Source organism: Onychostoma macrolepis, chromosome 08 (assembly GCF_012432095.1).
Source record: "Onychostoma macrolepis isolate SWU-2019 chromosome 08, ASM1243209v1, whole genome shotgun sequence".
Classification (NCBI taxonomy): domain Eukaryota; kingdom Metazoa; phylum Chordata; class Actinopteri; order Cypriniformes; family Cyprinidae; genus Onychostoma; species Onychostoma macrolepis.
The window spans coordinates 28696923-28712179 of record NC_081162.1 but is presented as its reverse complement, the minus strand read 5'-3'; the positions used below and the strand labels follow the sequence as shown (position 1 = coordinate 28712179).

General features: G+C 33.8%; 1 protein-coding gene and 1 long non-coding RNA gene across 4 annotated transcripts in view; one reads left to right on the top strand and one right to left on the bottom strand.

Moving 5' to 3' along the window:
- The window catches only part of LOC131545642 (uncharacterized), a 36914-nt gene extending 27425 nt beyond the window's left edge, over positions 1-9489 (top strand). For all 3 annotated transcript variants that reach the window (XR_009272472.1, XR_009272470.1, XR_009272471.1), the window contains 2 exons: positions 2511-2772; positions 9349-9489. This is a non-coding gene — a long non-coding RNA (uncharacterized LOC131545642). The remainder of the gene's footprint in view (positions 1-2510; positions 2773-9348) is intronic.
- On the bottom strand, positions 6036-13430 carry ppic (peptidylprolyl isomerase C). The gene is made up of 5 exons (XM_058784655.1): positions 13194-13430; positions 11558-11671; positions 11375-11468; positions 9358-9542; positions 6036-6466 (listed from the first exon to the last, which is right to left on the bottom strand). Exons 1-5 carry the CDS (start codon positions 13296-13298, stop codon positions 6338-6340), a joined length of 627 nt encoding a protein of 208 aa, XP_058640638.1. The 5' UTR covers positions 13299-13430; the 3' UTR covers positions 6036-6337.
- Between the last annotated feature and the right edge of the window lie 1827 nt (positions 13431-15257).

Here is a 15257-nt window from a genome sequence, read left to right as displayed (position 1 = left end):
AAACAAGACAAAACACGGTAACACTTTACAATAAGGTTCATTAGTTAACATTAGTTAACAACATTACTAAACATGAACTAAGAATGAACAATACTTCTACAGCATTTATTAATCTTAGTTAATGTTAATTTCAGCATTTACTAATGCATTATTAAAATCACAAGTTGTGTTTGTTAACATTAGTTAATACACTGTGAACTAACATGAATAAACAATGAACAACTGTATTTCCATTAACTAACATTAACAAAGATTAATAAATAGTGTAATACATGCATTGTTCATTGTTTGTTCATGTTAGTTAATAATGACACCTTATTGTAAAGTGTTACCCAAAACACTAAGTAAGAAAATCATTTTTTGCAGTGCTGATGTGAGAATTAAATTTTTTGGATGAACTATCCCTTTAAACTTAGCCTATGTTTTAAATCTATTTATTAATTAATTATATCCCATTGGATAAAGTGAGAAGGACAGAAACAAGACCGATGGCCACTGCATTCACTGTATTCACCGCTCGCTCTCTTTTCCTTTGTCTTCATCCGTGGCCGTTCATGCCGCCTGCAAAAAAGTGGAGGGCGTTTGATCCGAAGCGGCTTGAGTTCATATATAAATAGTTCCTTTGGGCCCCGGGGCCCCGAGCTCCACGCGGTCGAGGCTGTTTTGGCAGTGAACGCAGTCGTAGTCTGCGCTGGGAGAAGCGCGCTCTCTGCTTACCGCGGTAATTGGCTGATGAAGAGTCTCGGGCCCTAAAAAGAATGTCAGGGTTCGATTTCCCGGGATCCTGAGTGAGGATATGTCACCATTTACGCTGCTTTCGGGTGACACCAGCTCTTGGCAGAAACTCTGGGGAAATCATTACTCTGTTTATACCTCTCCCCTGTCGCACCGCGCTTCCCTTTGATATTTTCACAATGTTTTTCCACTGAGTGATGGTACCTCACCGGGGTCGGGGAGAACAAGTCCCTTTTGTAAATTTGTGACCATATTTTAACGGGCAAAAGAGAAAAAGGCAGACAATTGGTGACGCGTAGCGGGAAGCCGCTGAGAGGCTTGAAGGGACGATCAATGCTGTCCAGCAGGTGTCTTCTCAGAGTAAAGAGATGCTGCTATTGATTTCTGGGGCCGCAGCCACATTTTTAGACCGGATTGCTTTGAGCGCGCTGAATTTGGGCTTTTTATTCCACAGCAGCTTTGACTTCTTCAATGTGAATAATGTTTAAATACTTTTTGCACGGCAAATGAAACTTTAATGACCCTGAATTTTCATTCAGAAATTTCTTCTGCTTATTAAGGCTGCATTTATTTAATTAAATATACAGTAAATACAGTAAAAATGTGAAATATTATTACAATTTAAAATAGCTATTTTCTATGTGAATATCTGTTAAACTCTAATTTATTTACCTGTATTTTCAGCATCATTACTGCAGTCTTCAGTGTCACATGATCTTCAGAAATCATTCTAATATGCTGATTTGCAGCTCATACCATTCAAATGCTTGGGATATGAAAGATTAAAAATAAAAATAACTCTTTTATTTATCATGGATGCATTAAAGTAATCAAAAGTGTCAGTAAAGACATTTATAATGTTACAAAATGTTACTATTTCAAATAAATAAACTTTCTATTCATCTGTGAATCCTGAAAAATAAAATGTATCACAGTTTCCACAAAAATATTGTGCAGTGAAACAACATTGATTATAATAATCAGAAATGTTTCTCGAGCAGCAAATCAGCATATTAGAATGATTTCTGAAGATCATGTGACACTGAAGACTGCAGTAATGATGCTGAAAATACAGCTGCATCACAGAAATAAATTACAGTTTAACACATATTCACATAGAACACAGCTGTTTTAAATTGCAATAATATTTCACAATTTTACTGCATTTTTGGATCAAATAAAAACAGCTCTGGTGAGCAGAAGAGACTTTGTGTGTAAAACTTCTGAAATTAAACATTAATCAAAATGTATAAATGTGAGTCTGTCACTAACTGCGCAGACGTCTGATCCGATCTGTCAGACACGTCAGCGTGATGATTCCAGCTCTAATTGTAAAGATCTGCAGGACTGGGAGCTCTGGGTAATAATTGTCAGAGTTACACAGGGTTAGACGTGTCATTACAGGGACGTCAATACGGCAGAAACTGAGACGAGATCTGTAAATGATTCGCTTGTCAGCGGAGAGACTTTAGCGCTCAAACACTCCCGCCGTAATCAATATGCAACGCTGACAATATTATATAAAAGCAGATATTAAAAAAAGCCACGTTTAAACGTTAGAGGAGGATGCATTTGATAATTGATAATCATCTGATAAATATAGGCCTGGTATTTTGTTGATGTTGTTGTTGTTGTTTTTTCAGTCAGCAGTGCTGATCTAATAGAAAGAGAGCCGTGTGAAACAGAAGTGTAAGGAGTTTCTGAGCTCTGCCTCTATCAGGGGCAGTTTAAGATGGTTTCTGCCAGACTGATTTGTCTGCTCTTGACCTTTCCAGCAAACTGTCCCATCATGCAGCAGGAGCGCTCCTGAGGGACTCCAGCTCTGCTGATAATGAAGCCTGTCATCTCCGCTCACCTCCACGCCGGACACACTTCCAGCTCCAAACGGCTCCTCCATCGATTCCCTGCTATTTTCCAAAGCGGCTCTGTGCGTCTGGCTGAAATACCCTCCCAGAGCTCTTCAGAGCCGCACTTGTTGGTTGAAGATGTTGTAACAGGTCACAGTGGAGACGTCAGTGTCTGCACGCCTCAAGATCTGTGAGTTTGTGCTTTATTTAACCTCACACTGTCGGAGTAAAACATCGGCTCATAGGTAAAGGGTTCAACTGAAACAGCGACATCCGATTATTCTTTTAGATTTAGTGTAAAAAAAACACAAGATAAAAAACAGTCTTAAATCAGAGCAGAAAGTGTTAAATTCTTGAAGTCGTGGCATTAAATGTTACATGCTTTGATAAAAATGAATCTCTTCCTCTGTATTTTTTTTTGTTTTTGTTTCCCAGTACATATAAACATCCATTTACATTTAGTCATTAGACATTAAGGACAATAGAAGCAATCAAAATCAACAAAAGAGCAATAATATACGTGCTTTAAGTCTCGATTAGCTTAATGCAGGACATGTAGCAAGGTTTATAAAAATAAACAAAAAGAAAACAAGTAGATAGAATAGAAAAAGAATAGAGAAGGCTAGAGTTAGGCCTTTTTTTAAAGAAAACAACCAGTTAGAAAACAAACAGAGAGTGCAAGTGTTAGAGGGTCAAATAAAGATGGAAGGAATACATCCCTACAACAGAACAAAATACACTGAGATGCAAAATGAAGATATTTTTCTGAGAACATTAAAACTAAAACTATTTTTTTTAAAAACATTTTTTGTTGCTTGAAATAAAATAAAGTATAAAAAACACTCAGTTTTCATTTAGTTTAACTTGATGTACTAAAATACCTAAAACGTCAACTGAAAATAAAAAACTATATATATATATATATATACACACATATTAAAAAAACAAAACAACAACCAACCAATAAACATTCATTAAAAAAACTAATAAAACAATAAAATTACTAAAACTTTAAGTAAAATTCAAATGAAAATTCAAAAATAAAAAGTAACAAAAAACTACAATAGGGTAACACGTTACAATAAGGTGTCATTTATTAACATTAGTTAATGTATTAACAAACAATGATCAATGCATTTATTACACTATTTATGTTTGTTGATGTTAATGAAAATACAGTTGTTCATTGTTTATTCATGTTAGTTCACAGTGCATTAACTAATGTTAACAAACACAACTTGTGATTTTAATAATGCATTAGTAAATGCTGAAATCAACATTAACTAAGATTAATAAATGCTGTAGAAGTATTGTTCATGTTTACTAATGTTTGTAACTAATGTTAACTAATGAACCTTATTGTACAATAGTATCTCAATGACACTAAGTTAACTGGTTGAAAGGTTAAAATTTTCAATAATACAACTCATTGTAGACATTTACATTTATTGTGTTCCCTTTAATTTATTCCTTAAATTTTCTTCATTTGGTCTTACGATTACCTTCATAAAACCTGCAAAATAAAGGTTTGCGTACGTGTGTGGATCTCAGAAACCTGACATTCTCATTACTGTAATGCTGATTAATTCAGTTTCAGAGGAAACACTTTACAGTAAGGTTACATTAGTTAACATGAACTAACAAAGAACAATACTTCTCCAGCGTTTATTAATCTTAGTTAATGTGAATTCCAGGATTTACTAATACGTCATTAATGGTCCTGAACTAGCAATGAACAGTTGTATTTTTATGTGATAAAACACAGCTGAAAACACATTCAGAAGAAAAGTATTTTATTCTCAGAGCACAGCATTATTGATCAAGTCCACATGAAATCAAACCCGACTCTATTTATGCTTTTAATGCATGGTTCTACTCTTATCCATTCAGCTGCTCAGTGAAATACATCACGATACAGAGATAAAATAAGCTGTGAACTTCCTTTCATGCTGATTTTAAGGATCGCAAACAAAACAGATTTGTGTTTAGCAAAGCCATAACTGATATAAATGATATGGTTGATTATGAAACTTTCTTTCAGGCAGTAAATAGATACAGTCAAACCAAAATGTATTCTGACACCTTCAACATTTCTCACATTATCAGTTTATTCTCTATGGTTTAGAAAATGATAATAAAATATGAGAAGAACTCAGAGTTAAACTGCGTCAGAGCAAATGCATCTTGATAATGTCACATAACTTTGATAGAAAGGCATGTTATGAATTCGGCTGAATAGCTGTCAGCTGTTAAATTTAAGCACACAATTAGATAAAACCAATTTAGCTCAACCAATTACCAAAACATGCTCAGGTCAAAGTGTCTGAATCATTTTTGATCCCAAATTTTACTGGTAGTCCACTGTATGAAGAATTTTTAGGTATAATATGTCACAGTTTACTTTATTTTTCTATCCTCACTTACATAAATGAGCTATAGCGTCCTGCACCCACTAGTAAAAAAAAATATCAAAAATTATATCTGGTGTCTGAATAATTTTTGGTTTGACTGTACACTTAATTATTGAAACAGCATGTCGTGAAACCGCTAGGATCTAATAAGTGATTGATTTAGTTATAAATATGAATGCAAAACAAGGTTAACATGAACCATATTTACATCTTTTCTTTTAAAATAAAAGACAGATTGTTCTAATAGCTTATTTGTGTTTCTACATCATAATTCAAATAGCGGAGATTTCAAACAAAGTTCAAGTGTGTGTGTATTATGGCACTCAGAGGATGGTAATAAACGTGTGTGTGTGGTTGATTTCTGAAGTAAACGTCCTACAGTGTGATAAAGTGCTGCGCAGTGTGTGTTATTAGTGTGAAACACACACATCTGTGACCCGTGCTGGCTGAATGAGTGTGAATGCGCTCGGGCTGATTTTGAGCTGCAGGCAAAAGAGGTGAAAAATGTCCGTTTTGGTCGAATTTGAGGTTTTCACAAAAATGAGTTCATTAAGCCCTCGTCTAGCGATCCCAATGCTCCAAATAGTGATTAAACATCTAAAATCATCTTTATTTGTATGTTTTGTGAGAGGAGCACCTGCTTCTGAAGTTGTAGGTTTATTGTTGTAAAGCACAGCATTCCTCCTTTATGAATATTCATATCGAATTCTCGAAGACATGAGTGCAAACCAGTGAAATATGATTTTCAAACAAAACGATCACACTGACGTTTGCAAAGCGCGTGCATAAGACGCACGATCTCTCTGTAAAGTGCATTATTGAGAAATATATCTTGGCGAGATTCACACAAACATAACCTGTTATGTCTTATATGAACGTTTAGTTAATGGTTGGAGAAAAATCTGATGTGTAACATTATATTAGACCCATGCATTACAGCAGGTCTTAATATAGATCTGTCTGTTAATCAAACATTAAAAGAAAAGACGGAATCACTTGCTGCTCTTGATTAAACTAATGTTTATTCGCATCTTTGTTCTTATTTTTAATAACAAAGATAAAATAAAAAATAGCTATATTGTGATTAATAATATTGTAATGATTATTAAGAAAAGAACTGGAGGAGAATATGCAATACGCAGTCATTAAGGTATTTTAATGGAGATTGAAATTGAATAGAATTTGCTCATCCCGACTCATTTTCCCAGCACGTGTCACATTTGGCCGTATGATGCTGTAGGAAAGAAACTTACAAAAAGTGTCTGCATAGTAAGAGAAGAATCTAATGATGATACGATCACACCACAGCAGATATGAATATATGAAGACAGAAATCATAACGGTTCACCATCCCTCCACTTCCACGATGAAGGGCTCTTTGAGCTTGATCTTGCCGCTGTTGACGATCACACACTCGGTGTAGGGCAGGTTACGATCGTTAGTGTCCTGGAGCTCGATGGTGTGAACCACAGACTGAAACACAGTGATGCAGAAATACAGAGTTTGTTTCATACCTGATGAGCTTGCTATTGAACTCAAGTCACCTTTATTTCTATACAAAGCAGCTTTACAGTGATAGATGAGAAAATAGTGATTCAATGATGCAAACAGAATTCAATTGTGCTGTAAAAAGATAATACTAAACAGTCATTATTCAGCTGAAATCAGTTCATTGTTAAATCAACTACTAACTGCTGACTATTGAACTACAATTTTAATCAACACTGAAACCAAATTGAGTTGAATAATGACACTTTTGCATTTTTAAGAGCAGATTTACAACTTTGCTACATTGTAAAAAGTGAGAACCTTTTATTCCTTTAAAGAGCTATTTCTACCTACTTTAACCCATAAAAATCAGTTTTGTTGGTGTAAATCAATGTCTATGGGTCAAAGACAAAAATGGGTTTTCTAGCATCAAAAAAAAAAAAAAATTGTAATACAGCTTTACATTTTAAAATTTAAACTTTAAATTCAGAATGCGTGCTATTTAATTATTTAATTTTTTCTGAGTAAAAAATAATGACCATTGTACATTTTTACCATGATTTACTGAAGTCACCCACTAAAATGTAATTTAGTGTAACAATAATTAATATAACAAAAAATCTCATCAGGCATACTTAGAACCAGAATTATTATTTTAAAAATGCAGTGCACTCCTAAAATACTAATTAATTTTCATTTTAAATCTTTACCAATTATCGCCACAATGCTTCAAACCACTAGGTTTGACTCATTCATCAGCAAGATGTTTTAAATCATTTAAAATGTAATACAATTTAGTATGATCACTTATTATTATTATAAAAGTACAGGTCAGAATAAGTACTTCATTTTTACATAAATATATCTGTTACACATAACGATAGTGAAGAATTATTTTGACATTTTATTTTCACAAAAATTATTTGAAACATTAATACATTTATTCTGCTTTCTGTGTATATAATAGAGGTGCGCCGATCCGATATTCAGTATCGGTATCGGCTCCGATACTGGCATTTTCTGCCGGATCGGGTATCGGTCACACGAGACCGATCCAAATCCGATATTGTGCGTATACTATTGTGTTATTGTTAAGCCTCACAAAATCCACAAACACATTATAAAGCACCATAAAGTTTTTGTGCACTATATTTCAAGTGTTCTGAAGCTGCTCCAGTTTAATGTGAGGTACAGATGAATATTGAAGTCAAGTTCACGTGAACTCTTCTCTCCGCTGCGTCTGTCTGTCATCCTCCGTTCAGCGTTCAAACTGCGTGTTTATGAGTCAAGACGATGAAACTCTCTGCAAGATTATTAAATGTTTCTAATATTACACTTGATCTGCAAATAAAGATAAATGGTTTTGCATAAAAGGACTTTATCTTCGTGCTGTTTTCAAAATCGTGTTGTGTCTGTTAGATCACAACACTGGACTAGAGAGCTTTAAATTTAAAACTGTTAAAAGAAAAGTTTAAAAAACCTGTTAAAAACAAATAAATATATTGTTTTTCATGAATGTATTTTACAACAATACAAAGAGCAATGTATATCATTTTACCAGATATAGTCCTACACTTACTCACTTTTATTTGTTCCCCATAATGTTTTTTTCTCCCAATAATTTTAGATTTTATAAAATGATTGTGCACTCATGATTTTTCTAGAGTAACTTTCCTGCTGAAAAAAACAGTAGACACCATCACAAAATGTGTAATGGTTTTACTGGTTATATAAATGGGACTTGTATTGGTTTAATGGAAACTGTAACGTCCCTGTTGGTCTCTGCTGGTAATTGGTCGGTGGCTTGTTAAAACCAATAAATCCTAATGGAATATGTCTCAAAACACACAGAAAACCATTTTTAATGGTTTTAATGGTTAAAAGTTGATGGTTTGTAAGGGAATTTGTAGTGAAAACCATTAGAAATTTACAGCAAGGTTTTGCTACGGAATTATTCACTAACATAGTTTATAATAGTATTTTTGTCATAGATTATAATTATATATGCATTCATTTGTTGTTTTTCTGTACAATAAAGTTGTCTATATTTAGTAGATTGTAACACAAAAAAAGTCATGATCAGGTCAACACACATTGAGGTATAAAAATTCAACACTGATTTTTAAAAAACTGCGCTGGTATCGGATCGGTATCGGCAGATACTCAGAATTTTTGGTATCAGATCGGTTCTGAAAAAGTGATATCGAGCCACCCCTGGTATATAAGATCACTTTTGTAAATTTAATTTGATGTGAACACCAAAATGGGACGTCTCAGGAATGTTAAATAATATTTATAGCTTGATTAAAACTAGTTAATTTATTTGTTAGCATTATTTCAGTGTATGGTGAAGCTGCTCTGAAACGATCTGTACTGTATAAAGCTTTTTCTTACTTAGTATTTGTGTCTTGTTTTCTAGTATAAATATCTAAACATTCCTGAATCAAGATTCATTTACTGTACAAGTAAAATGGTTTAAAATATTAAGTCTCGTTTACTAAAAAAATAATCAAAATTTAGTTAGTTTTTGCTTAAAACAAACAAAACTATCTGCCAATGAGGCAAGAAAAATAATCTTCATTCAAAGGCTAAACAATATTATTTTTCTTGCCCCGTTGGCAGATATTTTTGCTTGTTTCAAGGAAAAACTAACAAAACTTTTATATAGTTTTTTACAGAAAACAAGACATAATATCTCAAGTCATTTCACTTGTACAGTAAATGCATCTTGATTCAAGAATCGTTAGATATTTATACTAGAAAACAAGACAAAAACACTGTGTGTGTGTATGTGTGTGTGTGTGTGTGTGTGTGTGTGTGTGTTGGTAAACAGGTGTAATGTGTGTTTTTCTCTCCCTCTTCTGCAGGAATCATACCATCCCCTCCAAGACTTTGCCAAACACCACGTGTTTTCCGTCCAGCCACGGCGCTCTGGCTAAAGTAATGAAGAACTGCGAGCCGTTGGTGTCCGGCCCGGCGTTTGCCATGCTGACCCAACCTGCGCCCAGATGCTTCAGCCTGAAGTTCTCATCTGCAAACGTGCTTCCGTAGATGCTTTTACCTGAAAGACACAAGAATTACAGGAATTATTCACTGATGATCTTCCACACACCTCCTGAATATATGCACAACATCAGGTTCGACATCTTTTTAAATGAGCATCTGCGTAGGTTTGGACCTGTTCCTCACACAGCTTTCACTGCTTTTTGAGTTCAGCACAAGATGCATTTCCATGCACCCAAATAATCTGTTTAGAATCAGATTGATGGCTCCATCGGACTGAAAAGCCTTCATATAAACACCTTTGATGATTGAATTTAATCTGATTGAAATGGGGTGTTTACACCTGCTTATAGTTATTTATGCCTCGCATCTTATGAACTGCTCACTGGAAGAGACTTAATATTTACTAAATATTTGCTAAAATGTTCTTCATACAAGTCTGCTTTCTTTTTTTAGACGTGTCATCAAGCTGAAAATGACAATTATACTGACTGACCCAATGCTTAAGTTCATATAATTATTTTAGTATCATTGATCTACTATTGTAGTTTTTGTTAATATTTTGAATTTGTTTTTATTTTTACATATTCTGTTTAAAAAAAAAAGTATATATTTTTTTTTTTTAGGTTTTAGCAATTTTGTGTTTTTTATTAGTTTCTTTTTTTTTAAATTTTATTTCTAAATGTCTATTTTATGTTTATTTATTAGTTTTAGTACTTTTTTTATCATTGTTTTTAGTTAGGTTTAATTTTGTGTTTCTGTATGTATATATATATATATATATATATATATATATATATATATATATATATATATATATATATATATATATATATATATATATATATATATATATATATATATATAAATAAAATCTGAAAATCTGGAATCTGAGGGTGCAAAAAAATCTAAATATTGAGAAAATCTCCTTTAAAGTTGTTCAAATGAAGTTCTTAGCAATGCATATTACTAATCAGAAATGAAGTTTTGATATATTTATGGTAGGAAATTTGCTAAATATCTTCATGGAACATGATCTTTACTTAATATCCTAATGATTTTTAGCTCCAGGGTCACAGATATAGTTTGAGTTATTTTAGTACTTCAAGTTAATCTAAATGAAAATTTTATTTAAAGTTTTAGAAATTTTGTGTTTCTGTCTTTTGTTAGTTTTTTAAAATATGTCTAAGTAGTTTTTCTTTAATGTTTTAGTACTTAAAGTTAAACTAAACATGAGAAATATTGCCTTGGTAACTAGCTGAAATAATAATAATAATAAAGTTCTTTTATATTTTAATTTCTTTCATGTAAATATTTTTTTATTTTAGTTAATTGCAATAAATGTTATAAACAGAACCTTCAAAATCTGAAATTGGATTGGATTCATTCCGACTGACAAACATGAGTGCGTGTAATCAAACCTACTGTCAATCATCGGTTTCATTTGTACATTTTAAACAGAGAAATATTAACATTTTCTGTGTTCCAGAGAAGAAAGGAAGTCATACGGCTTAAAACCAACATGAAACAATGATTCTCTTACTCAGTGTTTTTGTCTTGATTTCTAGTATAAATATCTAAACATTCTTGAATCAAGATGCATTTACTGTACAAGTAAAATGACAAGATAGTCTTGTTTTCTGTAAAGAAAATATATAAAAATGTTAGTTTTTGCTTAAAACAAGCAAAAATATCTGCCAAAGGGGCAAGAAATCACAAAATTGTGATTTTTTTTTTTTTAGAAAACAAGACTTAATATCTTAAATTGTACAGTAAATGCATCTTGATTGAAGAATGTTTAGATATTTATACTAGAAAACAAGACAAACGTTTTTGCAGTGAGTAAATCAACTCATGCTGGTTCCTAGAGCTGAAGTCCCTCGTTCTCACCTCCTGTTCCGTCTCCAGTGGAGAACTCTCCTCCTTGGATCATGAAGTCCTTGATAACCCGATGGAACTTGCTGCCTTTGTACCCGTAGCCCTTCTGAAGAGAGGATCTGTGTCAGAGCAGCATGCTGCTGTATGCATTCACGTGTTTCAGATGTGTGTCACGAGGATGATGGGAGTTTTTACCTCTCCTGTGGCGAGAGCCACAAAGTTCTGCGCGGTCAGCGGAGCGACCTCTCCAAACAAACCAATCACGATCCTGCCAACCTCGTGTCCTCCGACGGTGATGTCAAAAAACACCTGCAGCACAAACACACCTCAGACAACCAGCACCTTCACCACTCACAGCCAAACATCTGTGTGTGTGTGTACTCTTAAAAATAAAGCTGCAGGATGCCATAGAACAACTTTTTTTGTCTAAATGGTTCCATAAAGAACCTTTTGTTTCACAAAAGCTTCTTTGTGGCGAAAGAAGGTTCTTCCGATTATAAAAAGGTAAGAAAGAGATGGAAAAGTGGTTCTTCTGTGGCATCGCTGTGAAAAACCTTTTAGGTACCTTAATTTTTAAGTGTGTGTGTGTGTGTGTAATACTAATATATAAAAATAATATACACTGCTGTTCAAATGTTTGGGATCAGTAAGATTTTTAATGTTTTTTTAAAGAAGTTTCTTCTGCTCATCAAGGCTGCATTTATTTGATCAAAAATACAGAAAAAACTAATATTGTGAAATATTATTGCAATTTAAAAAACAGTTTTCTATTTTAATATGTTTTAAAATATAATATAATTCTGTGATGCGCAGCTGTATTTTCAGCATCATTACTGCAGTCTTCAGCGTCACATGATCTTCAGAAATCATTCTAATATGCTGATTTGCTGCTCAACAAACATTTCTGATTATTAATGTTTTTGCTGCTTAATATTTTTTTGGAAGCTGTGATACTTTTTCCAGGATTCTTTGATGAATAAAAAGTTTAAAAGAACAGCATTTATTTAAAATAGAATTCTAACACTATGCACTACTGTTCAAAAGTTTGGGGTCAGTAAATATTTCTCCTTTTTGAAAGAAATTAATACTTTTATTCAGGAAGCATTTTAAATTGATTAAAAAAAGTGATAAAAATAAAGTTTTGAATAAAAAGTTTCTTTGTAACTTTTTATTCATCAAAGAATCCTGGAAAAAGTATCACAGCTTCCAAAAAAAAAAAAATGAAGCAGCAAAAACTGCTTTCAATATTGATTATGAATCAGTATATTAGAATGATTTCTGAAGATCATGTGACGCTGAAGACTGCAGTAATGATGCTGAAAATACAACTTTGATCACAGAAAGAAATTGCATTTTAAAATATATTAAAATAGAAAACCATTTTTTTAAATTGTAAAAAAATTTCACAATATTAAGTTTTTTTTTTTCCTGTATTTTTGATCAAATAAATGCAGCCTTGATGAGCAGAAGAGATTTAAAAATCTTACTGATCCCAAACTTTTGAAAGCCAGTGTATCAAATATGCAAATAAATAAATAAAAACCGAATTATACTATTAACTAACATAATCAGTTTATTCGGACATGATGCTGCATTGCTGTGTGTTTCTGTAAAGCTTCATATGTGACGCAGTCCAGGAATGCGTCGCGTCGCGTCGAGGCGAGATTTAATGAACAGAACAGATGCATTGACGAACACGCATGCGCACGATCTGTCATCGCTTAAAAGACAAAAACACTACCGATACGCCGCAGGTTTAGTTCATGTAGAAGCGGATGGATGATTGTATGGCGGACGCGTCGCGGAGAATGCTGCAGCACGCGCGTCTCACCTTGTCCGTCACTCGCGGTCCCGTCCGCGTTTTAAAATCAACGGCGCTTCCTAAAAACGGCAAATAGAGGAGCGCAAACGCGCGCCAGAGCTGATGTTGCTGCATCTCTGAATATAGACGCGATGCGATGCGATGCGAGCGCGGATTTGACTGAAGAGAAGCAGCGGATTCCGTGACGCGCGCGTCTTCCTGGATGACGCTCCGCCTCCCGCGCGCGTCACCGTCTCATGAATTTATTTACGTACACGCATATTAATCTACAGCACGAGACACACTGGTTTATAAAGAATGGTATTTATCAATGTACAGAACAACGGAGAAATGTAAATAAACAAGAAAAAAATGGTGTGGAAACATTTTGACTCAAAAATGGCTAGTGGCTAAATTTCACAAAGAAACGACATTTAAAACATTGAATTAAATGAGTAATTTGACGTAGCCTAGAAAAACAGTGTTTTCTGGCAAACCACTCCAATTATCTTTGTTTTATTTATATTTTTGGAAAATATATATTGGTCTAAACATTAGATAGCGGTCTACCAGCTGACTACCTTGCACAGCTATCACTTTAAACTGGATTTTCAAATAAGATGTGCGAGAGATTTTGTTTTTATTTTTAAAAACATTTGGAATAAATAATATTTCTGATGGTGTGGTTCACTGCTGTAGAATCTTAAACAAGAGAAACTGAATGAATGCGCTCTTAAAAACAAAGGTTCTTCATTAGAATTGATGGTTCCTTGAAGAACCTTTAACATGCCTTTACATTGCAAAAACCGTTCTTTATAATGGAAAAAAAGGTTCTTCAGATTGCAGTGATGTAATAGAAGAATCATTTTTGGTTCCACCTTTCAGAACCTTTTAATGAACAGTTTTTTAAAAGAACCATTTTTCATCATTATAATACTCTGAAGAACAATATTCTGTTCTAAAGAACCTTTGGTGGTTCTGTGGATGTTTAAGGTTCTGCCAATAAAGAGTGTAAAAAGGTTTTTGTGGAACCCACTATGCTTCTTCTATAGCATCACTGTGAAAACCTCCTTTTGGAAGCCTTATTTGTAAGAGTGTTGGTAAGCAGGCCTAGAAATCTTTCATTGTATTTATATTTGGTGTCGTATAAACCCTGTTCTAATCGGGTTTATTCTCTGCAGTGTTTCCTCAAAGCACACGATCCGAGGGCCGCGGGTCCCTTAATCAGGTCAAGTGCACGCTTCATTACACTCGCTGGTAGCTGCCATGTAAAGCACCAAACCTCATCTCAGAAGGCCTGACCCAGGAGAGCTCGCTGTAATGGCTTCTGCGCTGATGGGTGGTCTAATCATCGGCCCAGACGTGAATTTTAGTCTACCAGTTATTTCGTTCGGCGCTGGTGTTTTACGGGAAACCCTGTGAAATCGGCTCCACCAGATGCTCGGATGTGCAGGTTTGGTGTGTATTTTACAGGTTATTCCAGCAGGTCTCAGATCAATGCACACTTACAGATGTAATGAGGAAGATGCTTCAAAACCAAGACCATACTGACAGAAAATAAAAAATAAATCTGACTTAAACGGTTAAAGGTAAATGTGCAACATAACAGGAAAATAAATCCAAAATATAAATGAATTGAAAAAAAAAAAATGTTGGCGTTAAATGTTTTTAAATGTGAAAATCCTTAAATACATCCATATATATATATATATATATGTATATATATGAAGAGTTCAGATGCAAAAGCCTCTGAAATGTTCTTCTAAAATGAGTATCTTTATCAGGCTTTCAGTTATTTCACTTTAATTGCAAAGGACCTATACATTGCCATTAGAGTAAACTGCTCATTTCAGATTAAATATATACACATATACTGTATACACTAAACAGCTTTGCTTGCTTATACGTTCTGGCAACAATGGCTTCATGAAGAAACTTAAACATCCACGGAATCAAAAGGTTCTTTAGATTGTTCAAATGTTCTTTGCACTAAGAAAAAAAATGGTTCTTTTAAGAACTGATCATTGAAAGGTTCTTTGTGGAATCCAAAATGTTCTTCAATGGCATCTCTGTGAAAACACCCTTTTGGAATCT